Source organism: Saccopteryx leptura, chromosome 3, assembly GCF_036850995.1.
Source record: "Saccopteryx leptura isolate mSacLep1 chromosome 3, mSacLep1_pri_phased_curated, whole genome shotgun sequence".
Taxonomy (NCBI): domain Eukaryota; kingdom Metazoa; phylum Chordata; class Mammalia; order Chiroptera; family Emballonuridae; genus Saccopteryx; species Saccopteryx leptura.
The window spans coordinates 319,000,938-319,028,723 of record NC_089505.1 but is presented as its reverse complement, the minus strand read 5'-3'; the positions used below and the strand labels follow the sequence as shown (position 1 = coordinate 319,028,723).

Here is a 27,786-nt window from a genome sequence, read left to right as displayed (position 1 = left end):
ACTTCCTGGGTCATTTCCGCCTTCTTCAGAGTTACTTGTTTTTCATCAACACAGCAAAATAGAATCTTAAGAAGAAAAACCTTAGTGAGACCCTCCTCCCAGCTCCCACATTCACCACCCACTCAAATCCCAGCTTCTATTACTTTGATACTTAAGAAATTTAGAAATTGCCTTGTTTCTCAATAGAGTAGTGATCTTCATCTGTCCCTCTGAAAGGTCAGGTGAAAGCTAAATCCAATATGATCAAAACACTCCTTTGAATAAAGTACTAAAGAAAATTAGAAGAACTAAAGATATAAAATCACCTTTAGTTATTAGGGTAAAAAAAGATGGCATTATAGTTGAATCTAGAACATCAATAGCCCTGGTGCACAACAACTTTCTTAGTATGAGCCTGGCATGTATATGAAACTCATCCTCTCATTTAAGCAGCCTGTGAGGGAGATAAGGTTATCTTAATTGTCAGAGAAGAAAACTTGGGTTGCCTGACCTGTGGTGGCGCAGTGGATAAAGCATCGACCTGGAAATGCTGAGGTCACCGGTTCGAAACCCTGGGCTTGCCTGGTCAAGGCACATATGGGAGTTGATGCTTCCAGCTCCTCCTCCCCCTTCTCTCTCTCTGTCTCTCCTTTCTCTCTCTCTCTCTCTCTCTCTCTCTCTGTCTCTCCCTCTCCTCTCTAAAAAAATGAATAAATAAATAAATAAAAGGAGGAACATTCATACAAGATTAGTTTAAAAAAAAAAAAGAAAATAAAACTTGGGTCATAAGATAAGTGGATGTTAGACTCAAAGGGAACAAAACATTTTCCAGTGAGATAATAATAACAAGGCGACAAGACTGCTTGGCTTTTGTCTTCAAGTATCAAAAGGATTATTTTTCCAAACACAGTCCATCAGCCATATTATTCTCCCTCTATATCAAAGCAGACATGTGGTTATAATACAATGTGAAGGATATGGATTATATTAAGAGGGTATCTCACAACCAGGAGCTTCTTGTCTCTATACCCAATAGATTACTGCCAAGAACTGTTCAAAACTAAGGGTTGTGTCACATGTATCAAGCCATCCCCTTCTTGGTGACTGGAGCACATAGTTCTGTATCTCTGGAAAGCATTCTAAGTTTCCAGACTTCACTGGTGGACTGGACAGAGCACAGTGGAAGCATTTGTCAGATCAGTTAAGAGCATGTGCAATGGCAGTCACAATGAGGGTCCTTAATGGAAGAGCAAATAACAGAGGCTAATGTTGCCATATATCTGTCTAGGACCAAAGGTGGAATTCAGAGCCTCTCAAGTTTCTTCTGCCACTATATCTTTCCAAATCTTACACTTTCATTCCTGGTCATGGAGCCTCTTTGTCTCCTGGGATTCAGTTCCAGAACTGAGTCTGCATCTTAAGCACATAATTGCCAGTCCTCACCAAGGGGATTGCAATTCTTTATAGAATGTATCTCACTTTTAAAATGTCTTCTCTTTTTGGAACTCTACTAAAGCTTAAGGATACTTGATATAGAAAGTAACACCAAGACTTGTGGCCTTGTAGCTATTAAAAAATAAACAAAACCATGGGGGTGCATTTTTCCTTTGAAACAGTGCTATGGTGTTCTTGGGGTATATTCCTAAAAGTGAGATAGCTGGGTCAAAAGGTAGTTTGATTTTTAAATTTTGAGGAATCTCCATACTGTTTTCTACAGTGGCTGTACCAGTCTGCATTCCCACCAGCAGTGCAGGAGGGTTCCCTTTTCTCCACATCCTCAGCAGTACTTATTCTGTGTTGTTTGTTAATGAACGCCATTCTGACTGGTGTGAGGTGATATCTCATTGTGGTTTTAATTTGCATTTCTCTAATGACTAATGATGTTGAACATTTTTTCATATGCCTATTGGCCATCTGTATGTCCTCTTTGGAGAAGTGTCTACTCATTTCTTTTGCCCATTTTTTGATTGGGTTGTTTGTCTTCCTGGTGTTGAGTTTTACAAGTACTTTATAAATTTTGGTTATTAACCCCTTATCAGACGTATTGTCGAATATGTTCTCCCATTGTGTAGTTTGTCTTTTTATTCTGTTTTTATTGTCTTTAGCTGTGCAAAATCTTTTTAGTTTGATCTAGTCCCATTTGTTTATCCTGTCTTTTATTTTACTTGCCTGTGGAGATAAATCAGCAAATATATTGCTGCAAGAGATGTTGGAGAGCTTACTGCCTATGTTTTCTTCTAAGATGCTTATGGTTTCACAGCTTTGATTTAAGTCTTTTATCCATTTTGAGTTTATTTTGGGGAATGGTGTAAGTTGATGGTCTAGTTTTATTTTTTTGCAGGTAGCTATGGACAAGTGGATTAAAAACTTGTGGTACATATATACAATGGAATACTATAGGGCCATGAAAAAGAAGAAAATCTTACCTTTTGCGATAACATGGATGGACATGGAAACTATTATGTTAAGTGAAATAAGCCAGGCAGAAAAAGAAAAATATCATATGACCTCACTCATTTGAGGAATCCAATGAACAATGTGAACTGAGGAACAGAATTAAGACAGAGGAGAGATCAAAGGGACCAGAGGAAAAGAGAACAGAGGGAAAGGGGATGATAGGATGGGATAAACCTGAAGGGAAGGGAGGAGGAAGATGTTGGGAAGGGGGGCAAGAGAGATGTTGAGGGGAATACAGGGGAGGGGGGATGCATTCGGGGCAACACTAGAATCTATGTAAACACAATAAACTAAAATTAATAAAAATAAATAAATAAGTAAACAAAAAATACCTTTCTGAAAGAATAAATTTCATAATTATGATTCTACTTCAGTAATACAACTATTTTTTAGTGGAACAGAAGCCCTTCTTCATGTTCTTCTAAACTTCTATAGAAAAAGAACTTATAGGTCTATTACTCACTATTTATTTCTCAACCCCTTATATAATTTACCAGATAAAAATAACATAATTAAATGCTCATCTAACTTCTTTGAACAATCCAACATCTTTCCCCCATTTGATAGAATTGAATGACAAATATTATCAGTCTTCTCTTGCTTCCTGCACTGATGGTTTGTCTCTAGAAAAGGTAATATTGCTAGTCAGTAGAGAGCTGTTTGAGCTTTTTGTCAACATGAACAAAATGCCCTGTTTTTAGAAGAAATTTATTATGAGACCAGATCTCCCTGAAATTAAACCTTTGCCATATCCTCTGTGGAAGTACAGTGTAGAATTGTATGACAGTTGTCAAATGTTGACCAAGAACCAAAGGCCTGAATACTTCTCTCAGGGGTTTGAATTACAACTGGAAAGCAGGTGTCAACAACAGTCTGCATAGATGGTAGCAATGGTGGAGAGAAAAGAATGTAATATTGAAACGCAAATTTGTGTCTTCATCCCTCACTGATCTGGGGCAAATTTTCCTTGGTATGAGAAATAAATAAGAACATGTGTGATGCATAGGACATGTCTAAGCTCATACTCATTGATTTTCTTCTATTGTAACCTTCCCTTCTAACAGCAGATGAAGAATAAGTTCACCTAACCAGGTGGTGGTACAGTTGAAAGTGTCATACTGATACACAGAGGACCCAGGTTTGAAACTCAAGGTTACCCAGCTTGAGTGAGGATTCACCAGCTTGAGCATGGGATCATAAACATGACCCTAGGGTCACTAGCTTGAGCCCAAGGTCGCTGGCTTGAGCAGGGCATCACTGGCTCAGTTGGTCAAGCACATATGAAAAAGCAATCAATGAATAACTAAGGTGCTGCAACTATGAGTTGATGCTTCTCATCTCTCTCCCTTCATGTCTATCTGTCCCTCTTTGTCCCTCTCTCTCTCTCTCTCTGTTTCTCTCTGTTTCTTTCTCACTAAAATAAAAAAAGATAAACAAAAAAAGAATAAGTTTAAAAATAATATGGCCAAATGTCATAAACAATTTACATATTGAGAGATGGAAGAAAGCCAGTTGTGATTATAAAGCCACTTTTTTACCACTTCTCAGGGCACAAACTTAAGAAAAACCAAAGCTGACATTTCCTCAAGACTAAGTTATGGGCATAACTATTGATACCCATTACTGATGATTTAGGGAAAATAGAAAACTATCCCAAAACCTCATAATTCATAATGGTGCTAATTAAGTTAAATAGTGTTGTAGATTATCTATTGACTTCACAAAAATAATTCACTGAAGGAATAACAATTTGAGGTATATTTTCCATTTCAATTCAACACACATTTGGTGAATCTTTGCTTGAACAAAAAATAGTATAGCTAAGTGGTACAGCTCCAATAATGAGTGGGCACATCCCAGCCTGGGAGAGCCCAGAATGGAAGCCATCATATAAGCAAATACTAATCCCAATACAGTGAGATGCCTGCAATGTTGGAGGCAATGCATAAAGTGAGGCACCAGGAATGTTTCTTGTTTGGGTATCAGCAACATAATCTTCTGAGATGAGATATCTTAGCAAAGTTTTAAACCACAAATACAGTGGTGCCTTGAGATATGAACAGACCAACATACAAATTTTTTAAGATACGAGCTGCAACTTGGTCATATTTTTGTTTGAAATCCAAGCGAAATTCTGAGATACGAGTCATGATTTGGGAAGCTGCCGCTAGTTGGTGTGTTGGCGCACAGGTCCAGTATCAGCGGTTTGATATACGAGTTGACTTGACTTACAAGCTTGGTTACAGAATGAATTAAATTTGTATCTCAAAGTATCACTCTATAAATTATTGTAATGGAGAAATAAAGGCAGATGATTCTAAGAAAAGATAACATGAGCGTGTTGGTCAAATAAATTTTTAAATATGATATGTATGTTTGCTCACTTATAGTTTGTATTGGGTGTGGGGGACAGGCTATAAACAGGCCAGGTTGTTATAGCCTAAGGCTTAGTTTTAGGACTAAGCCTTTCCCACCCTTTTTGATGTGGGGTGATACAATCCCATCATGCCTCAGATAAGTGACTTTGTATTAGAGACTTCCCTATTTTGTATATTGGATTAAAGGTTTTGATTTCTACACTATAAAATGGAGGCAGACCGGGAGCTTGTTCTCTTGGTTCCTGAGATTATCATTAGAGCAGAGAGCAGAGAAAGGCCACATGGAAGAGAGAAGAGAGGCAGCCAAGATGGCAGAGTGCTGAGTGAGAAGCCAGTTAGTGCAGAGTTTGTGCAGAGAGAAGGAGATGGGGAACAAAGGAGAATAAGTCTGGTGAGCTAGAAACTTTGACTCTAGGAAACTCAGATAAGTCAGTAGCTTTGTGAGCACTGAATGAGTGGGTTTTGGAGCCCAGTGTGTTTTTACTTGCCCACCAGGTGCAAGCTAGGATTAAAGATGATGGCCCATCAGTTTTTGGCTCCATTGTTTCTTTACTGACTGTCCGAATCCAGTGCGAACCTGCATGTTAATGGCCATGATGGTGGCTACTGGCTTTACAGTGTGCAAAATATATTTCAGGCCATAGAAACAAGATATAGATATATAGTGTATATGTATGTGGATGAATATACATACACACATGCACTGGGTACATTTAGAATTTTTAAATAGAAAAAATTATTCTAAAGACTTCAACTGTCTGGTCAAATTTCTTCAAACAAGAAGGCCATTATGATATTCAGTGGCTTATGAATGTTCAACGTACAGCAGCAGTTCTGATAGCATCTTCCACCTCCACTACTGCCATTACTCTGTGCCATAATACAATGATGGGAAAACAAAATCACCTCTTATTTCTGTCTCAGAATCAGATTTTCAAATATTATTCATCAAATGAATGAATGAAATGGAACCCGAAGGAAAATATGCAAAACATTTTATATATATTAGTTATAACTGTGGCAAAGCAGCATGGGAGTGTTGACTTATGCTAAACTTGATCCAATTCAATTATATCAGAGGAGAGTCTTGGCTAACTGTTAGGGAAAATTTAACATAAATCCATACTTTTTAGAAGTAATTAAAATTCTAAATGCTGTGAAGGAGAAATTGAAGCATGTTCAGAGAGTGACAGGGGACTTTAGGGAAGAATGACTGAGAGGTTGAAGACACCAAGACTTTCAGCAGGAAGGGGAAGAAGATATAAATTTCTGGGAACTCCAATATTTGAATGGTTGTGTGGAAAAGATGAATTAAATTTGCTCTAAATGGCCCTTGGGGAATGAAACAAAAGCAAAGCTGTGGGAGGAAGAATTTCAGAACCTTTCTTCCCATCAGAGCTGCCCTGCACTCAAGGAGTGGCTTTTGAGAACTCATTAACATCCATAAAGAATGAAGGTATTATGTGACTCAAGGAACAAGAAAGCAGAATGTTAATTAAATGAAAGACTTGTATCACTTAGCTTTCTTTGTAGCCTCTTGTTTTTGTCTCTCCCCTGAATGATTTGGCTTCTTTTGTTGGAATAAAATGTGATGGTTGTTCGGAGACAGCACCTTTCACACCCAATAAGAAACATCACTAACTTTTATGGTTAACAACCTGGGTCTCATTCTCACACTCTTCCAAACATATTAGGAATATCAACATGTAATAATACTATCACATTGGTGATTATCAGAAATTTTTCTTCAAACATTATTCTGTTTATTTGGTTTCTTTTTGGAAGGCTAACAGAAATAGATGGATGGCTGGGAAAATGGATGGATAGATAGATAAAAGATAGATAGATGATAGATGATGATGATGATGAAGATAGATAGATAGATAGATAGATAGATAGATAGATAGATAATGTTCATAGACTTTGAATTCTCTGAGATAAGGTGACCCTCACAATCTTTGAGTCTCAAGATAACTTGGGTCCAAAACAGCTGAAAAGAAAATCCAAAGTTATGGGTATCATTGGAATTACTCATTTTACCCTTGAAAAAAATAAAATAAGTTACTTCTAAAGACATCTGATATTTATTGGCTGCTTAATATGTACCTCATCTCACCTTATTTTTAATTATTTCATCTTTTTTAAACTGATGGGAAACATATATACATATTTCTAGGATAATCAGAGATGGGCAACATAATTACCAAATGTGAAACTTAGTATCAGAAGGACTGGGAACATGGTCTACTTGCCATTTCCCAGTCATACAACTAGAACTGCTGCACCCTAAGTCCCTCCCAGTGTCAGCACTTCCTAAATATAGGCTATAAAGAGAAATTTTACAAAATATGTCAAAAACTTTAAAATGTTAAAGCTTTTTTTTTAACATCAGCATTCTTTTTTCTTTTTTTTTTTTTTAGCGCACAAGAGAGAGAGAGAGAGAGAGAGAGAGAGGGAGGGAGAGAGATAAGAAGCATCAACTCTTCCATAGTTGCATCACTTTTAATTTTTCATTGATTGCTTCTCATATATGCCTTGACCCGGGCTGTAGGGGGGGGGGTGCTTCCAGTTGAGCCAGTGATGCCTTGCTCAAGCCAATGACTTGGGTTCAAGCCAGAGACCTTGGACTTCAAACCAGTGACCTTTGGGCTCAAGCCAGCAACCATGCAGTCATGTCTATGATCCCACACTCAAGCCAGAGACCCTGCTCTCAGGCTGATGAGCCTGCGCTCAAGCTGTAGACCTTGGGGTTTCAAACCTAGGTCCTCAGCATCCCAGATTGATGCTCTTTCCACTGCACCACCACCTGGTCAGGCAATGCTAAAAGTTTATATGAACATTTATTATAGCATTGTTGATGAATTTAAAAGATAATAAACCAGGCTGACCTGTGGTGGTCAGCCTGGTTTATTTCTAATCTTTATTCAGTACTCACACACATATCCATACATACATATATATATATATCTATATATCTATATATATATATATATTTAAAAGCATTAATTGGACATTTTGCATATGCTGTTTTAACCTACTTTTTGCTTTAACAGTATATACTAAATAAATGTACTACAATTTAATACCGTATTGTTTAACATTTGAGATTTATACTTTTTTTGTATTATAAATAAAGCTTCACTGTAGTCCTTGTAACTTATTTCTAGAGAATTGTTTGTACATGTTCTTTATATATTCTTATTTTAAAAGAACAAAAGTTTGACCAGAACACCAACCACAACTCTACACATAGCACTCCTGCCCCTTGCTTCCTAGTGGTGGGGCTTTCGGTTGGGTAAAAGAAGGAATTTTATTGGTACATATTTTTCTGTTTCAAGTTTTGTAAGCAGGACTTACTAAGGAGTCACTATGCTCTATAAAATTCTATTAATTCTACTTTCTCCATGCTTTGCTCTAAGAGCTCTTACCTTGCGTCCTTGAACCATAGGCACCAGTATTCAGGTCCTTCTAAATAAAGATTCAGCCATTTTGAAACTCCAGGAATGAATGAATCAGGATGAAATTCTAACATACAACATGGATGAATTTTATCTTGAGAACATTATTCCTAAGTTAAAAAAAAATTCAGTCACAAAAAACCAAATTACTGTATGATTCTATTTACACCTAGAATCATCAAATTCAGGACAGAAAATAGAAGGATGATTGCCAGGGATTGGGAGGAGAGAAGAAGGGGGTACAGAGTTTTGTTTTGCAAAATGAAAAGAGTCCTGGCAATGGATGGTGGTGCTGTTTCCACAACAATGTGAATGTACTTAACACTGCTGAACTATCAAATTAAAATGTTAAAGATGGTAAATTTTATGTTATGTGAATCTTACCACAATTAAACAAACAACTCTTTATTCCTGGAAATAGCTTTTCTTACCATCCTTGGTTTATAGATGTTTAAACTCTATATGTGACTTATGGAAAGACTTGATTTTGTTTATTATTATACAAAACTCCTAGAGGTCAGATACTTGTTTTATTCCTTGGGAAGAAAGCTATCAGCAATATCAGGTTAACTGTGAGCTCCTGGTGCTAAATAAATAAATGTTTCACTGCACAAGATGAGGTCCAGCCCATGTGGGACACAGACCTGAGTGAATAGTTTGTAGCTTTTTAGCCAGTGGCAGCAGAGCTGAGGATATACATAATCTCTTAGTGGGTTAAAACTAGAAATAAAATAGCTCAGGAGAGATTAGTGCGAAGCTACTCTCTTTGTAAGGCCATGAGGGTCTTGAATTTAATCACAAGGAAGTTAAGCATTACTTTATTAATTTCACCCAACATGCAAAGGCTGTCAGCACACTCTTCACAATATATCCACATCTTAGACCTTCTCAGAACCATTCCTACTGGCAGCTTAATCAAAACCACCATCTTCTCTCACTTACATGATTGCAATAGTCTCTTCTAGACAATGCCTACGTCCTCCCTTGCCCTAGTGGTCTCTATTTGCCACAATATAAAAAATTTTGTTAAAATGCAAATCAGATTTCTCATTCTTCTGCTCAAAACTTCCCAGTGACTTCCCATCTCCTTTAGAAAACAATACAAAATTGCAAATTTATATATACTCAATATATTTATTAAATGAGTAAAGCAAGCTAAGTTATTTGAATGCCTATTCACCATCAGAAACTGAGCTAGACTTGGGGGTACAAAGACAAATGAAATTCTCTTCGCTCCAAGAATAGGGATATAAGATAAACACACAAATGAATAAATACAAATTTAAAGTTATTTTTTCCTGATCAAAGTTTGAATAGAGGTAGTTTGGGAACAGGCAATGGAATGACAGTTCTACCGAGGTGGGAAAAAAGGGTGACGGACAGGTAATAAGTGAGTCATACCATTTTATGGTAGAAATTCCTGAGTGACAAAGGGTTTCGAGAGGCATTCTCTCTGGGCAAGAGAACCACAAGAGCAAAGCTGTGAGGTGTGACTTCATAGCCGAGGAAGCAAGTGCTTTAATAGTGAAAAGGCAAAAGGCATGTTAGGCAATAGAGGCCATAGGTTAAGTTAGAAAGAGTGATTGGAAAAGCATTAAATGTCTACATTTGCCTTGTTTGTGTTTGTGCACATCTTCTAAGCAGAGGAGAGCCTTTTAAGATGAGAGAGATTGGATTCAATTAATGCATCTAGAAATAATGTGAAAAGCCTATTGAAGAATTCAAAGCTGATTAGTAGTAGAAACCAACATTTATTGACTGCCTACTATTTACCAGGCTCCATGCTAAATCTTTCATTTCTATTTTATTAGTTGTCAGATCCATCTATGCAATCAGTACTATTATCTTCCCTCTATAGGGAAGGAAGTGCTAAGACAGAAACACGTTAAGCCTAAAATCATACTGTAGTAGTAGATTACAGAACCAAAACAGAAACCCAGAGAATCAGACTTGAGAGAGAGAAAAAACATATTAAGGAGCTAAAGGTTTCAGAACATAGTCTTCTATCAGATGTAAGGGGTAAGGGAGGGATAAGAGTTTAGCCTGCCCTGTGGGCTTCTGGCTTAAATGATGAAAATGAATGGTGGTGTGGATTACCAGTATAGGAGATGGGACAAATTTAAAAAGAAAATAATAAAGTGTTTTGAATATGTCGTCATATACCTGTGGGAAAACTGGAAAGCATATGGACATATGGTAAGCAGACGGACAGACAGGTTAGTACCTCAGGGGTGGGTTAGAGTGGGAGAGGCAGATTTGGAAACCCCAAAGGGGAGGAGTCATAGGGCAAACAAGATCGAACATTAGTAGAAGAGTGTTATCCGTTGAATTGTGTCACCCTAAAAGATGTTGAAGTCTTAGTACTCAGTACCTGCGAATGTGGCCTTACTGGGAAGAAGAATGATCCAGTCTTTGCAAATGATACAGTTAAAATGAGATTTTAGGCAGAGGCGGATTAAGGTCGGTTGAGGCCCAGGGCGCAGAAAAAAATATTGGGCCCCTTAAGAAACAGAGAGAGGGAAAATAAAAATACATGTTAACCATATTTTTAAATAAATAAAAAATAGTATGTACTCTTCATGTTAAAATTGCACATATAAAACTAAACTTGGTGTCATTAAAAAAGAGTGTAAAGTTGGAGTTTTGTGGGGCCTTTCAGAAGGGAGGCCCAGGGCGCAGGCGCCTGCCTTTAAATCCACCTCTGATCTTAGGATAGGTATTATTCTAATATGCCTGTGTGTTTATAGAAAGGAGAAATTTGTACACAAACAAACAGAGAGAGAGAAAAAAACATGTGAAGATAACTGAGATTAAGGTGATGTATCCACAAACCAAGTAACTCCAACGATTGCCAACAAATCACCAAAAGCTACGAGAGAAGCAGGTGATAGATAGAGTCTCCTTCACAACCTCTGGAAGAAAGCAAGCCAACATCTTGATTTCGGACATCTAGCCTCAAAACTGGGAGACAATAAATTTCTGTCAGTTAAGCCACAAGCTTGTGGTACTTTGCTAAAGCAGCCGTAGGGAACTAATACAAACCGATCGAGAGATAACTGTATGGAAGAGTGAATGACTATTGGTGACGATTGAACAAATACTGTCAGTTTAAAATCAAGTTTGCCAGTCAGAGAAACAGAAAAGCTATTCCAACCCTACTCCAAGAAAAGAATGAGCTTGTGAAAGGGCCTGAAAATATAAGAAAGGAAACACCAGCAGTTTTCTCTGGGCTGCTCAGCAAGCTGCAGCTGTGGAGTGGTGCGAGAACACAGGGATCTGTGCATGAAAGTTCCTGTAAACTGCTCTGTAGCACACTTCATCTTGATAGAGAGCAATCAAAGACTCAAAAGAATGATTACATCTGTTTTGTGTTTTAAAATGCCACTGTTCTGTAAGTATATTGGCAGTAGCAGCAGAGTTTTTGAATCTACCAAAATTATCCCATTAAAATAATCAGAGCAAACTGAAGTATCATGGACAATATCTACAATAGAACTCAGTGCTGAGCTACCTCTATAAATTACTGAGGAACAAATTAGTGACCGCTTATAAGAGCATGTGATATCAGCAACTACGCAGGAAGAAACAAGGGGAAGGCTCGAGATTAGGAGAACCTACAATGCCCCAACAAGCACTTACTGAAAAGTGCAGTGGGCCAAATTAGAGGAGCAAGAGACACTAGAACTGTGTTCCCAATGTTCCACAGTGAGAGTAAGTTCGAGGGATCTGTAATGCAATAAAAGGACTGATACAGGACTCATTCTTAAAGAATTAGAGCACCTTCCACAACAAACCTCCATATTCAGGTGAATCTACAAGGAATAGATTTCAAACTGAGCAGAGCCAGGACAGCCAAAAACAATGAAAGAGAAGGAAGGGGAAGGAGTACTAGCAGGCATCCCCAAACTACAGCCCGCAGGCTGCATGTGGCCCCCTGAAACCATTTATACAGCTCCCTCCACACTTCCGGAAAGGGGCACCTCTTTCACTGGTGGTCAGTGAGAGGAGCACTGTATGTGGCGGCCCCCCAATGGTCTGAGGGACAGTGAACTGGCCCCCTGTGTAAAAAGTTTGAGGACCCCTGGATCTCAGAAAGTTAACAAATGATGTTGCTTACATCACTTCATGAGAACAATGGAGGAAGAATTCTGAAACTTTGACATCAATAATGCTATCCTAACCCACTTATGCCTCCTAAAAGTACATGAAAATTAAATGAACTAATTTTTAAAACTTATCAACAAGAAAAAGATAAAAATCGTTATGAGGAACAGATAATTAAACAAATAGTGATTTTCCTACATATAATGAAAGCACATACCAAAAAAAAATACATGCAGAAAATAAAACAGATAAAAATCATAATAAACAAATATTTAAAAAGGAGCTGAAGGAAATTAAGAGATTATAAAAACTATAAAAGAACAACATAAATTGTAATTTGAAAAGAAATCAGAAAAAAAAGAGTAGAAAAAGTAGCATTTAACAAAATGATATAATTCAATATAGAATTATAATTTTTAAAAACATTAGGTCAGAAATGAAAATTGAGCTAGAAGAATTTGACACTATTCAAACACCACAGTTTGAAGATAAACAGGTAATGAAAAGGAGGGAAAAATGTTATATGACAATCAATTTGAGATTAAAAGGATTCAGAGAAGGTAATAGACATAGAAGATAAAGAGGATAGAATATAAATAAATAGGAGATTCCAAGGGATAAAACCAAAACAATGGATTAGAAAAGAAATACTACATACTGTAGTTCAAGACCACTTGAAACTACATATTAAAACTTGAAACTACAAAATAAGGAAGCATGCCACATTCCTGAGACTCTGCAGAACGGCCTATATCAAGATACATTCTAATAAAACTATAGGTATGTAAAAAGAACAAAATATTCTTTGGACACCCAAGCAAAAAGAGCAAGTAGCTTATGAGAGATGTAATATAAGATTTTTATCAGACTTTTCTACAACAACACTTTATATTAGTAAGCAATGAAATAACAGATTTAATGTGCTCAAATAAGTAAGTTGTGGCCCTGGCCAGTTGGCTCAGCGGTAGAGCGTCGGCCTGGCGTGTGGGGGACCCGGATTCGATTCCTGGCCAGGGCACATAGGAGAAGTGCCCATTTGCTTCTCCACCCCGCCCCCCTCCTTCCTCTCTGTCTCTCTCTTCCCCTCCCGCAGCCGAGGCTCCATTGGAGTAGGAATGGCCCTGGCGCTGGGGATGGCTCCTTGGCCTCTGCCCCAGGCTCTGGAGTGGCTCTGGTCGCGGCAGAACGACGCCCAGGAGGGGCAGAGCATCGCCCCCTGGTGGGCGTGCCGGGTGGATCCCGGTCGGGCGCATGCGGGAGTCTGTCTGACTGTCTCTCCCCGTTTCCAGCTTCAGAAAAAAAAAAAAAAAAAAAAAGTAAGCTGCAGATCTTGGGTCCTGTGTGGCATGTGCATGGATTTTACAGCCATCCAATCTGACCCCCTAGTGGCAAGGTTGCCCAGGCTTTTCTGCTCTTGCATTTCTTTTCTGTATTTTAAATGTTATTATTTTTTCTTGGCATCTAAAAGTCTTTGCACTGGGTAGGTTCAGTTGTTTCACAGATTCTAGAAATGGGTACCAATCTCCAACTGAAATTGTGAGACTTTAGAATCTGCATAGCAAAAGAAAAGTTATCTTTACCCAAGGTAAGATTACGGTAATACCCAAGTACTGTAATAAGCATTCAAGAACTCAAGGAATGGTGCCCCCACGCACCTTTTTAAAGGATCTACTAGAGAATAAGCTTCAGACAACCAAACATACTGTAAAGATATTGACAAGCCTGAGCAGGTGGTGGTGCAGTGGATAGAGCATCAGACTGGGATGCAGAGGACCCTGGTTCGAAACCCTGAGGTGGCCAGCTTGAGCATGGGCTCATCTGGTTTGAGCACAGCTCACCAGCTTGAACCCAAGGTTGCTGGCTTGAGCAAAGGGTCACTCACTCTGCAGTAGCCCCCCAGTCAAGGCACATATGAGAAAGCAATCAATGAACAACTAAGGTGCCTCAACAAAGAATTAATGCTTCTCATCTCTTTCCCTTCCTGTCTGTTTGTCCCTATCTGTCCCTCTTCCTGTCTCTGTCACACATACACACAAAAGGATATTGACATATAGGCTGTGGAAGTATTCTAGCCAGTGAGAAAAGAAGGGTGATTGACTCAGAATATCAGCGTTTTTCAACACTTAACTGAATGAGTGGATTGAGGATATGGTCATCGGTGGCTGATGATATCACAAGAGAACATCAGTGTCTCCTCAAGAAAGTACTCCTCAAGGAAGTCCTCAACATCACCTGCTAAGAATGACTAAATTTGAATCTGATAAAAATTCTAACACTAACTACCTTTTTGAATAAAACACAAAGAGAGGATCTGTTAACCATACCATATGAATACAATCATCCAAATCAAGATAATGGAAAATATGCAAGAAAAGAAAAAGAAATGGAAAGGGAATTCCTGGTGTAAAAAAGACTTAAGATACATATCAAAAACTCATCATTTGTGAGCCTTGTTTGGATTGCACTTTAAACAAACTATAAAAAATATAATAATCAGGAAACTACAAACACTGAGTATCCTTATTTGTAAATAGTATTGAATAATAGTATTGAATTTATGTTTGTAAATTATTTTAATAAAATATTTACAGATAATATAAAAGGATGCCTGGGGTTTGATTCCTGCCAAAATCTGATAGCAGGGAGTAAAAATATAAAAGAAAAATATTGGCAATATATTGATAATTACTTAATCTAAATAAAGGGTATAGCAGATTCAATAAACTTTTTTTTCTTTCTGCATTTGTTTGAGATTTTCAATGAGAGGGTTTTCATAAGACATGGGCGTATACTCTGATTTCTCTTCAGATTGCATAAATCTTTCGCCTTTTAAAAGACACATGGGTGTTTACAAGCACATACATTCTAGTACTTCAGACTTGCATGGTGCTCTAGAACTTCATCTTCTGAGCACCACTGAGCACATAGAGAAACTGACAAGAAAGTGTGTGTGTAGATTTTCAAAGTAGCAAATCTCTCCTACTCCTGAGTTTCTAACACATTTGACCTCACTCTTCATATTGCAATTCAATGGGATGCCTTTAATGAAGACTAAAATTGCAGTGACTTCTTAAAGTGAACATTTAAGAATAAGGAAATTCTTTAACAGTTAACTTTGGGCCTTACTTAATATAACCCACTAAAGTAACTGTTTCTGGCGTGTGCTTCCGTATGGTGGCTTGCAGAAAATAAAAATAGTCATTGTGTTTGAATTATACATGATCACTTATCTCTCTCTTATTCTCCACACTTTCTTTCTAGATATTTCCACACAATATACTTAGGTATTCGAAGCCGACAGAGTGGAGAGAATGACAGATGGAGATTCTACTGGAAAATGGTGTATGAGTATGCAGATGTGAGTATGCTGCATTTGCTAGCCACCTTTCTGGAAAGTGCTCCACAGCTGGTCCTGCAGCTCTGCATTATCGTACAGACTCATAGCTTACAGGCCCTCCAAGGTAAGGGCTTGCAATTTGGTTTCTGAATTTGGGGGAAGATTGACTGGCTACTGTTGTCACGATCCAAGGAACTGTTCTTATACCCTTTGTTGACACAGGCCACGGTGCTTCCTGTTATATTCTTGCTGTTTGGCACTGAATTTGTGAATGATGCATATTTTGTTCTTCATCATCACTTGTCAGGGCTAATTTATAGGAAGACTTTTTTTTTATTTTTTGCTTTTAAGCTGCTCTCTAAGTCTGACTTTACACTTGGTCAATATAAGAATGGAGTCAACTGTGGCTGTCTGTCTTGCATGCTAAAGTAATATCCAAAAAATAAAAAAGAGCCATAGCTCTTTCTCTCTCTCTAATATCATATATATATAATGGTATATAGGTATATGTATATGAATATTAGGGCAATATCTGCCATTTTCTTTTGACTGTAAGAAACAGAGAGAAAGAGAGAGAGATTTTAAAAAGTGATAGGGACTACCTTAATATTTTTTAAAAGTTGTCACATGGAAAAATTGTCAATATTTCACAATATATTATATATATGCTATTGTTTTATAAAGTGAATATCAAATCAATACTTTTATGTTTTGCTGTGTTGTTTGATATCTCATCAGTTAGACTAGTCTATTTATAATAGATTTGCTCTTTTTCCTTAAAGCCTGCTGCTCAAATCTTTTCAAGAAGCAGAAAGGTTAGACAGGCCATTGAGTAGATAGGTGAGGATGAACAGGTTGCTATCTTCCAAAGAAAGAGTTTCCTGGTAATTTGACAATCCTGTAACTAAACAGAGGTTACTGAACAGTTAACATGTTATAATGTGCTCATTTTGTTTCTATCTCAGCAGAGCCTTGCTGTGACTCCTCTTTGCACGCATGTGTTGCTATCATTTTCTGGGCCATGCTCTAACTTGAGACTTGATTTGGTTGGTTGGGGAATCTCTACCATATCCTTATAAATTTTTATTGGCTTAGGCTGAGTGCTTTAATAATTGGGGTTGAGGTGGGAGGATATGATAGGAAAAGAGGATGGAGGGTGTCCTGGTAGCCAGTGACCCATTGATTTTTGAATTCCTGGTTCAAGCTTGGCTCCACACTAAAGTAGCTTTGGTCTAAGATGTTTGGGAAAAGGGCCAAAGAGATCCATCAGGTGCGATTCTCAAATGTTGGAAAGCAAGTTGGAAAAAAAAGAAAGTGGAGTGTTTGAATGGAAACAGAAGAGAAAAGCCGGGAGAAAGCAAAGCTTATAAATTAGTAGTGGATGTTTATGGTTAGCAGTGAAAGCTGCACAAGGAGATTCTGGCTTTGGATATCTCATTTTGAGACCTTGTACAAGTGATTTAATCTCTCTGGCCTCCAGTTTCTTAAATGTAAAGGCCACAAACTAAACTGGATGGCCTCTCTTTTTATTTTTGATTCAATAACTGCCCGGCAATCTCTTAAGGCCAGGTATATACATTAGGAAATGATCTGTAAATGAGTTTACAAATTAAAAGGCAACATCGAACAAAATCTCTGTCAAAGGACCCAGTACTCATTTCCAGAACAACTTCGACACTCCTTAGGATACCTACACAGTGAGAATTCTCTGGAAATGGAAAACCCAGGCACAAATGTGGAGCATTTCCAACCATATTCCTGTGGCCCAAGATGACTGAATGTCTCTATTAGTTTTCTAAATGATTTAGAAAATCATAGAGAAGCTTTTGTCTTAATGGTGATGGAGATGCCATAGAAGAGGAAAAGTAAGAGAGGGTCTAAGAAAATGAGGTTACCTTTTCAGATAGAGAGTTTTATGTAAAGTTGTATAGAAAAAAAAATTCAAAAGAAAAAGGTACTCCTTATCAAACTATTTACCCAAAATGTAAGTATCAAAATATGTGTTTCTTAGGGTTGTGGCTCTTTCCTTACATCAGTTATTCCCAACTTATTTGCTGAACACATGTTTACATCAGGTTTGCTAGGGACTTTGGTAGCAAAAACCTCATGCTTGGCCAAGGCAAGCCTTGAGATCAACACCAGAAAGCCACAGGGAAATATGTTCTATATCACTCTCAAGATGATCAGACAGGTTAATAGAAAGGTCACTAGGATCAATGCAAGTTATGAAGCACAAGATGAGGAAGAAGCTTGCTAGGCTGATCTTACTGCTGCCATTTTTAAAAAGGAAGGTGGGCAAAAAGGTGTATTAAAAGATCAAAGAGTGGAAATACCTAACAGTGAACAACCACCACACAACTTCCAGCAAATGAAAATCAGCTCCAGCAATGCTATAGAAATTTTTCTGCACGTTGAAAATAAAGCTATCTTCAGAAGGAGCTTCTAAATTCAATCCTCCTCTAATAGCTGATCCCCCTGACAAAGCAACCAGCTTATAAATTAAATTGATGTGAGTAACAAGAACAGAGCTTTTTCCCTCTAGGAAAAAATAAATAAATGTGATAAAACCTAGTCTGACATATATTTTATACATTTTTATGGTAAAAGATTCTTGGGATTTATATGTAAAAACATAACTGTGCAATGAATACAAATAATCAATAGCATAAAAACTGTGGAGAATTTGCAAATAGCTCTAAATTAAAATCTCTAAAACATTCTTATTTAACAAATAGAGAGTGATCCTAAGTCTGCAAGTCATTTTCATATATGAATATGTCTAAAATTACTTTTTAGATTAGAAAGAAAATTGCTTTAACCCAACTTTCCCTATTTACTACTCTCTGAAAGACAGATACTCTTTGAAAACAAATAAGAAAAGTTAAACAAGAAACATATTTTAAAACCTAAGTTTAAAAACTGTATTCTTCTTATGGAAGTCGATATGGCCCTAAAATACTGTTAGCTGTGAAAATCCTCTCTCGTCTCTCCTTACTTATTGAATAATTCAATCAGAGACATCTCCTTGTGCTGGAGGCTGACAGGTTCAGTGGGAACTGTGTAACATAATTGTTTCTCAGTTTGTACTGTTCCAGGATGAATAGTTTGGCTCCTGTTCTGAGACCAGAAATTAGGAAAGATGAACATGAACATCCAGTTCTTTTCACTCCTCACTGTCACCTTAGACATAACTGCTGCTCTCCTGTTTCCCTAGGAACATTCAACTCTGGAGTATAAGAAATGCTCAAGGAGGTCCAACTGTCCATACATAGCTAAGAGGGCACAGCACCCAGTACAGCACCCTGTGGTCAGAGTTTTATTTATACTTTGTATGGTTTTCAACCCAATCCAATATCCCCACCAGAAGAGAGAGAAGAAGGAAAGACAAGGAGGTTAGAGAGAGAGAAAGAGGAAGGAAAGAGGTGGAGGGAGAGAAGGAGGAAGAAAAGACTATGAGTTAGGTAAGCAGAGATGGGCAGTAGCACTCCTATTAGTCTTCTGACAGAGAACACATCTAGAGGAAGATGCGGTCCAAGGCCTGTCACTCCTATTTTCAAAGAACATCTTGGACCCATCTAGGTAGGACCTTTGATTCTATTTAAATGATGAAAACAAAGATAGAAAGATCTGCCCACCTTCCAAAAACAAAAGGACCCTACCTGGCCTTCGGTGTGGTCCTGAGAATCTGTAAAATGACAGGCTGAACTGAAGTGTTTCTTAAGTCACTTAGTTTTGTGAATGTATTTTCTGAACATTAGTTTTAGTTTCATCGACCCAGCTTCCCATAGTTGGCAGAGAAGATACTGCCTCATTCACAGAGGATGGTCCACAGACTTCCCCCAGAACATGTCATTGCTCAGTGCCATGCTCCATGTGGTCCAGGAGCACTCTCCACAGAGCAGTCCGGAGAGTGCTGTGCAGGACCGTGGCATACCATGTCACTTCACAGAAAGTGTGTGTAAACTACAGTCCAGGCTGCATTTAGCAGTCACCTGGCTCTGAGAGCAAGGTGTCTGTGCCCACCCAATGGAGTCATCATGCAGAAAGAACCCTTCCCTAAAGAGGAACCATCAAATCAGAATGTTACTAAATGCAAGTGGTTGCCAATCTACCAGCCCAAATGGTTACATTTTTTCCTTATGGCTCTAGCTCATTCCCAATCTCCACTTTTACTTATCATTATTGGAAAATCTCATTCTATACTCTAAGTGTATTTAGGTGACATGCGCAGAGTGAGTTATGAACAAATGCCTTCCTACGGGAAGGCTTTGCTGAGCAGGATAACATACTTACACCTAGTTTTATTCTGATTTCTTCGTATTCTGAAAAACCCACGTGTTTCCCCTTTTGTCAACAGTTTATTGAGAACAATTTGTAAGAAAGAGGAAAGAGGGCTTAGAGAAGATTCTAATTATTATTTTCCTGTGTTGCATCTGACCAGACTGCGAGGAAGTCAGAAGTTAAGGGGGCTGTCCTCACACTTCTGGTGAACACTGTCCCAGCTAACTAGGGTACCTAAGACATCCTTGAAGTGTGAAAACCACCTCATTTTCCATATCCTGATGAGAACTTTCAAGATCTAAATCACGGATTTACAGTTGCTCAGCTTCACAGTAAAGCAGGAGAGCCACACCCAGCTGCTTCTACTCCTCTCAGGTTAGAGAAGACACCAGCTACTCCGGCCAAGTCCTTCCAACTCTGCCAGTTGCCTCCTCTTTACCTGTGCCTAGCTCCGCTCTGCTGGGGAGGTAAAGCCAGGCCAGAATGCCAGTCTGTGAGTGGGACGAGGTTCACATCCTGTTAGATCTGTCTGCTTTGCAGTTGCTATTTTCATTAGTCAATTAACACATTTATTGACATCCTATTGTGTGCTTGATGGTGTTGAAGCTCTGCAAAATTTGTCCTAAAAATGTTCACATTTTATTAAAAGTTTATGTGACATTATAAACAACGTGACAAAACATATTTAGAAACACCTAATATATTTGGGTGTATTCCAAAATGAGCTTTTCCATTTTCTAGATGGAACAATATAAAATGAGTGGAGCCCTTGGGGCATAGCTAGCTCACTCCCCCCACAAAGAGGCCACACAGCCTCCGCTTAACAGTTCGTTATAGAGCAGGGTTTTTTTTTTAAATTTATTGATTTTAGAGAGAGAGAGAAAGGGGGAGGGAGGGAGGGAGAGAGAGAGAGAGCAGCAACGATCTGTTCCTGTATGTGCCCTGGTGGGGATAGAACCAGCAACCTCTGCACTTTCCAATGATGCTCTAACCAACCAAGCTATCCGGAAGGTCTATAGGGAAGCTCTGATTGAATCACAGACTATGTTGGAAAGAACCTTAAAGGGCATCTAGCCCATCATTCTACAGGACACGATTCTCTGATCAATCCCACCTTCTGTACCCAGTCAACCACAGGGTCCAAAATTTTGCCAGGAAGGCAGTTCATTAAAACACAGATATGGAACAAGCTCTCCCAAATAATTGTATTTTTAATGCTTCTACATATTTAAAATATTTTAAATATTAACTTTTTATTCTCTATTATACCTGCTATTGAAGGTAAATAAAAAATATAAATATGCAAAAGGGGAAAATAAAAATTATTTTCCTCTCACTCAGAATTAATAACAATCTTGCTGCTGAATGAAAAGTGAATAAGGATTATATAATTTTATTAGTTAACATTATAAACTTCTTTTATGTTTTAATATGTATTTATGTTAAAACAGAATTAAAATTTGGATAGTATAGCCCTGGCCAGAAAGCTTGATTGGTTAGAGTATTGTCCTGATACACAAAGGTTGCGGGTAAAATCTCTGGTCAGGGCACATACATGAACAGATCAATGTTCCTATCTCTCTTCTCTCTCCCTTTTTCTCCCTTTAAAATCAATAAATAAAATTTTAAAAAGTAAATAAAATAAAATATGGATACTGTTTTGTAAACTGCTTTATTTGACAGCATATCATGAATATACGCCCACAACAATATATATGATTCTACATCATTTTTAATAAATATATACCATTAAATTCCTATTTTTGAAATCATAATTTATTGTCTGTATTTGCTATACTAAATATCAGTGGTAAAAACATTAAGAACTAAATGTTTGCAGATAGCCTTATTTCTCAAAGATAAATACCTAAAAGTGATTATTAGATTCAAGGGCAAGTTAGGCTTTTGAACTCTTTTGATCCATAATGTCAAATTGGTGGTTTTAAAGTATATTTCTTAAGCAACACCCAGCAGTGTCTCATGTTAGTGGTCCAAATGCACAGGAAGTCAGTGAGGGCAATATATGTGAGAAAGACTGAGGTTGGGGCAATCTAAAGAGATTTGGGAAGGAACTCTTAATAGTGCCTATTCAAATATGAAGAGCTTAATTCCAAGAAGTGTCCTAATTTCATCCCTGTACTTTCATTGTATTCAGCTTCACAGCCTTTATTAAATCTATTCTATTAAGCAGAAACAGCATATCATTACTGATAAAACAAAATGTTAAGAATAGCTTCACCAGAGACTTTTGATTTGAACCAAAATATAAGGAAAGCAGACATAAATTTCTCAAAACTCATGGCAAAATCCTGACCAAAGAAAACTTGGAATGAGCTGAACAACCATTAAAAAATTATAAAACAGCAGCGTCTCCATTGGACAGCTATAATTTATTTAGGCTTTATAAATATATTAAATATCTCTGATAGCATTTAGTACAAAGCCCTGTCAGAGATGAAACAGAGGTGGCCCGTCCTCCTTTCCAGGTATTGACCAATTTAGTAGAGGCACACAAACAAGGGTGATGCTGGTGATGATTCTAGCACTCAAAGGCTATTGCATGTTCCTTTCTGGCAGCATGGAACTACGCACTTGGCACACAGTAGACAGTAATGGATATTTGTTGAATGAAAGGAAGAATGAATTCCTGTCATGTGAAAAGGCCTTAGGCTAGGTGTGATTGATACAAAAAAAAAATGGCATAACCCCTGCTCTCAAAGTATTCAATCTAATGGAAAAGAAAGACCAAAACTGTTATTATAATTAATTGTGTTATGTCTTATTGGTGCCCATGTTAAGGCCCTTTGGTGACCCAGAATGATCTCTCATGGAAAATGATACAGACAAAGTAGAAATGTCATGCATTTCAAAAGAGGAGAATGTCAAAGAATGCTGGAAAAATAAGGGAAGTTTTCATGAAGAGGGTAGCTTTTGAATTGGGTCATAAATAAAACCTAATATTTTGTCATGTACTATACGAAAGATAGCAACATAAAACCAGAAAGAAGGGGCCATTGGTTCAGTCATTACCTATGTCTGTTCAGCATTGCAAGTAGCATGTAAATCCTTGCATATATGCATTGCTGTGTTTTTGCATTGCACAGTACTTGGGATTATCAATTAATAAATCAATAAAATAGTAAATCACTAATCTGCTTAATCAATGCATAAAGGGAATTGAGTTTTAAATACTCATCACCATAAACAACTTTCTAAGAAGAGATTTACCAAACTGACAGGGTGTATTAACCACATTGCTTTCCCTTATTGAAAAGTATTAGCAGAATAAACAATGAAGTATCATGGTCTCATGATATTATTGATCTCTTTATTCCACTCTCAGTAGCCTCTGAGTCATGGTGCCACTCCCAAGTTATACTTAGAAGAACAGAGAAACTCCATTTGCTTATCGTTGATTCAGTCCCTGAAATCAACTCTGTGTGGTACATCAACCCTCAACACAGCTGTAAACAGTTTTGAATTTGAATCATTTTGAACATAATATGAAATAAGGGCCTGATTATTTTTAGGTTCTACTTATCTCCAATAATCAAGCACACATGCTGGTACTTTTCTGCTCAATAGTCCTTCTCTCTCCCTTGCTCTCCTTCCCTGTGAGAGGTGAGTGAGCACAAAGGTATTGAATACATTCAGGCAGAGGGTTATGTCTGTGAGTGCCCAGATAGTATGATTCATTGCACATGCACGGCAATGGAAAAGAAAGACCTAGTGAACTGGCACGGAGCGGCTGTTACAACCTTGTTCAGAACAAAGCACACACAAAGGATTGTCTGCAGTGAAGAGTGTCCCCGACATTCACTGTTCTTTTGCCTTCTCGTGGCTTCTTTCTCTGCGACTTCCCCAGATTTTAGTGGTTTCCCAGCACTTTACACCTTCAAGGAAACAGAAACCACGTTTATTTTCCATTTGCCTGATTTTTAGCCCAAACTCATAGCATGTATTTGTTTTAACTGAATATCGACATACTGAAATTATTATTTCTAATAACTACGATTTGAACAGTAGTCAAAATGTTCACTGAGCAGGGACAAGGTGAGATCAACTTAATAAAAAAATTCAAAAGTGGCTCACTGTGGTATTTTCCCAAACAGCTTTTTTTGTAAAGGAAGTTACAGTCAGTTACACGATCAAGATTTTCTGACCCAGTTCTGGTTGGGTGCGTGGACAAGAAAAGCTCCCACAACCATTTAAATAGTTTCACTATGAAACTATGAAACCTGCTCTTTATAGTCAAACTTTTGCTATCCTAAAGTGTACATTTTGTTCTGGAAATATATTTTTCATTTATTAGGCAGATTGGCATTAGATTAAGTTTTTTTGCATTTTGTTTTGTTTTTCGTGAAAGGAGGGGAGGCAGAGATAGACTCCCGCATGTGCCCCGACTGGAATCGACCAGAACAAGGCCACTAGGGGGCGATGCTCTGCCCACCTGGGGCCCTTGCTCAATTGCAGCTGGAGCCATTTTTTAGTGCCTGAGACAGAGGCCATGCAGCCATCCTAAGCGTCTGGGGTTAACTTTCTCTAATTGAGCCATAGATGTAGGAAGGGAGGAGGAGAGAGAAGTGAGAGGCAGAGGGTGGAGAAGCAGATGGATGCTTCTCCTGTGTGCCCTGACCGGAAATGAAACCTAGGACTTCCACACATTGGTGGATGCTCTACCACTGAGCCACCTTGCCACAGCTAGATTGAGTTTTGAATACTCAGACATGTAAGCTAATGCTTTCTTGATGACTTCACAGGAATAAAGAACTGGGATCATTTCCTGTTGAATGATTCAAGAAAGGCTTTTTAAAAATACATTGCTCATGCAGGCAGTGTATGTGTATGCAATACATCTAGAGCCCTGAATACTGTCAGAGCCAGATGTAAGCAGGAGGGGAAAAAGCAACTGATTCAATTGGTATGTAAACGTTCCTTAGAATAAAACCACATGGAGATTCACTCCTCAGAGCTCACAATGAGCCACTGATTGCCGAAGGACAGGGCCTGCTGAGCACACTGCCTGCCTAAGGTTTTGTCAGCGTTTTCATTATCATCCCAAATTTCCATAGCCTTCCACTCAGCTGTAGAAAAAGTCTGAGAGTCTGTGAGGCTAAGGAGACTCCAGAATTCCAAAACTTTCTAAACATCTACAATGTTATCAATTCAAACACTTGGACAATTTCATAGAGTATGAAGTTCTCAGGGTAGGATTGAAATTGGGAATTTGCAGTGTGTAGGTTTTCTATGAAGGCAAGAACTTCCAGGCTTTTGTTAACTAAAACACCAAGTTACAACTCAAATTTAAAAGGTCTAAGACACATTCCCAATGATGTAAATAAGAGATTGATAGTTTTAATATAGCCTTTTGTACTAAACGACAGTAAATAAATGCACAGATTTTAAAGATCAACATTAAAAAAGTGAAGCAGCTACAAAAACCATTTACATTTCACTTTAAAATCTTTTGTGAACACGAAAGGAGATATTCATTTCAAATTCAAAGATGCTGGAAAATGTTGTGAGAAAAGAAGTATCGGACCTTATAGAATGGGTGAGATGAGTGTGTAGAAATGTTGGAGAGGCAGGTGTGCAGGTCTGAGGAGAAAGTCGGAGCGTGAGGCACATGTGTAGCAACACTGCCAACTCCAGGACACCGGAGGGGCACAACATGAACTTGACCCTGAAAACCTGAGCCTCCTCCAGATCATCCTTTGTTCCTAGGGTTTAGAAACACATCTTTCAACAATAGACTGCAATGTCTTAATTAGGACCTGAAGAAAATCTTTATTCATTATTATATTATTTACCGAGCAAACATTTATCAAGTACCTAGCTAGAGCAAGCAGTAATTTATACTCCAGAAAAACGAAGATGACTAAGACAGCTTACCCTTGAAAAACCTCCAACCTAGTAATGGTGAGCAACATATGAATAAGTGTAAATGTTGTCATGGGTTACTGTGATAGGAGTAGACCCAGAGGACAGTAGACACCCAAAGAAGAAAGTGACCCACCTCTTCCAGGAGAGGATGGAAAAGCCTTCATAAACACTTTGTTTAGCCTGAGTAATGTTGAAAGTGAAAGCACTTAAAAGAGAAGAAGTCACCTACAGAAAGCTCAGTGGAGATTAAGGAAGCCAAGGACAGAATGGCAGGGGTTTCCCACCTTTAGGGGTCTAAAAAGGAAAAAGAGCCAGTGAAATAAAAGAAATAAGAAAGAGGTGGGAACGTCAGAGGAGAACAGTGAGAAGCTAATCAAGGCAGTTGGTTCTATGTAAATGCCCGTGAAGGACTGGTTAGTACAGTCTATTAGATTTGACAATTATGACATAACTCTGGCACACACCAGAACATATTAGTGCAAAGCTTAGAAAGGAAGAAAAGAATGAAAATTAGAGAAGAAAAAAAGTGGTAGTAAAGGCAATATTTCTAGACTAAGGAAAAGAATAAAATGAGCAAAGTGGCTAAGAGCAGAAGTTGCCAGGGTAGAAGCGAACATTAGACTGCGGCAAAGGTACCATTAGGTTAGACCTGAGAAGAGGTTTCTCTATCCGGTTTCAGCACCGCCACCCTAGCAGTTAACGAAGGTTAGTGTGAGTTCACAGAGGTGACACCACCAGTAACAGGTGGAGCTGGGACCGGATCCCTATGTTTCAGGCTTTAACCCATTAGTAAAGAACCTCAAAATAAAGAATTCATCCTGAATTATCTTTTATGTTTCCACTCACCATGTAGCTTTAAGTGCGTTAACTTCACCACACTGAGCATTAACTTCTCCTACTAGAAAAGAATTTAATGATTGAATTTGCAGGGCTTTGTTAGAAACGAATCAAATAACAATGTAAAGAACCTAAACCCCCTGTCTGGTGGAAGGGTGATCAGTGGTCCTCCTGTGTCCTCTCCCTTGCTCTCTTCTTGTTTTAGATAGCAAAGGAAAGAGCACCCTCTGCATGTCTCTACATTTGCTTCAAAATGAGGTTTCAAATTCGCAATGTGTTTTTCAATCAAATGGATGGAGACCGTTTTAGAATCATTTTACTTAACCTTGAAGTTAAATATTAACTTGGTATCCCCAAGAGTTCTCTGTCTGGCCTCGGGTAACTCCAGCCCTCCAGAGCCAATTGGCCACCGCGTGTGTTGGGCTTTTGTCTCGTAACCTCAGTGTTGTCCCAGAAGGTTCTGAAACTTCAGAAGTCTTCCAGCAAATGCCACTTAGACTTTGCTCTGTTCACTGACCTATATTTTTAACACAAAGTACTTTTAGCTTTGATATTTTTTAAAGAATATGTATTTATGAGAAAAGATAAGCATTTTTGTTAAAGTTTTAAGCGCATTATCTTCACTCCATTAGATAACAAAACTAATCTTTTTCCCACAAGCTCATTAGTATTCATATCATAAGTGTTAAGATATTTTTACAGTCTTAGGAAAGATTAGGATTTTAAAAGATGGTGACCATCTCTTCTTCGTTTTTTAGAATGCACTACATTATTTAGAGCAATTTTAAGTTAACAGCACAACTGATTGGAAGGTATAAAGATTTCCCACATACTCTCTGCTTCCTCACATGCCTAGCCTTCCCTTTATCAGCATCTTTTACCAGATAGAACACATTACAATGAACAAACCTGAATGCTTTATCATTATCAGCCCAGATTTGTAGTTTACCTTGGAGTTCACTCTTGGTGTTGTATATCCTATGGGTTTGGACTAATTTATACTAACATTTAGCCACTATTATGATAGAATATCCAGGAGAGTAGTTTCACTGCTCTAAAAATTCTCTGTGCT

At 38.0% G+C, this 27,786-nt stretch overlaps 1 protein-coding gene across 2 annotated transcripts in view; it reads left to right on the top strand.

Annotated features, from left to right (window-relative positions):
* Positions 1 to 27,786, top strand: part of XKR4 (XK related 4) — a 481,088-nt gene that overhangs the window by 281,450 nt on the left and 171,852 nt on the right. For both annotated transcript variants that reach the window (XR_010750485.1, XM_066379049.1), the window contains exon 2: positions 15,638 to 15,837. Coding sequence is in view for 1 of the 2 variants with exons in the window: in XM_066379049.1 (XP_066235146.1) it covers positions 15,638 to 15,837 (200 nt within the window). In the remaining variant the exon portion in view is untranslated. The remainder of the gene's footprint in view (positions 1 to 15,637; positions 15,838 to 27,786) is intronic.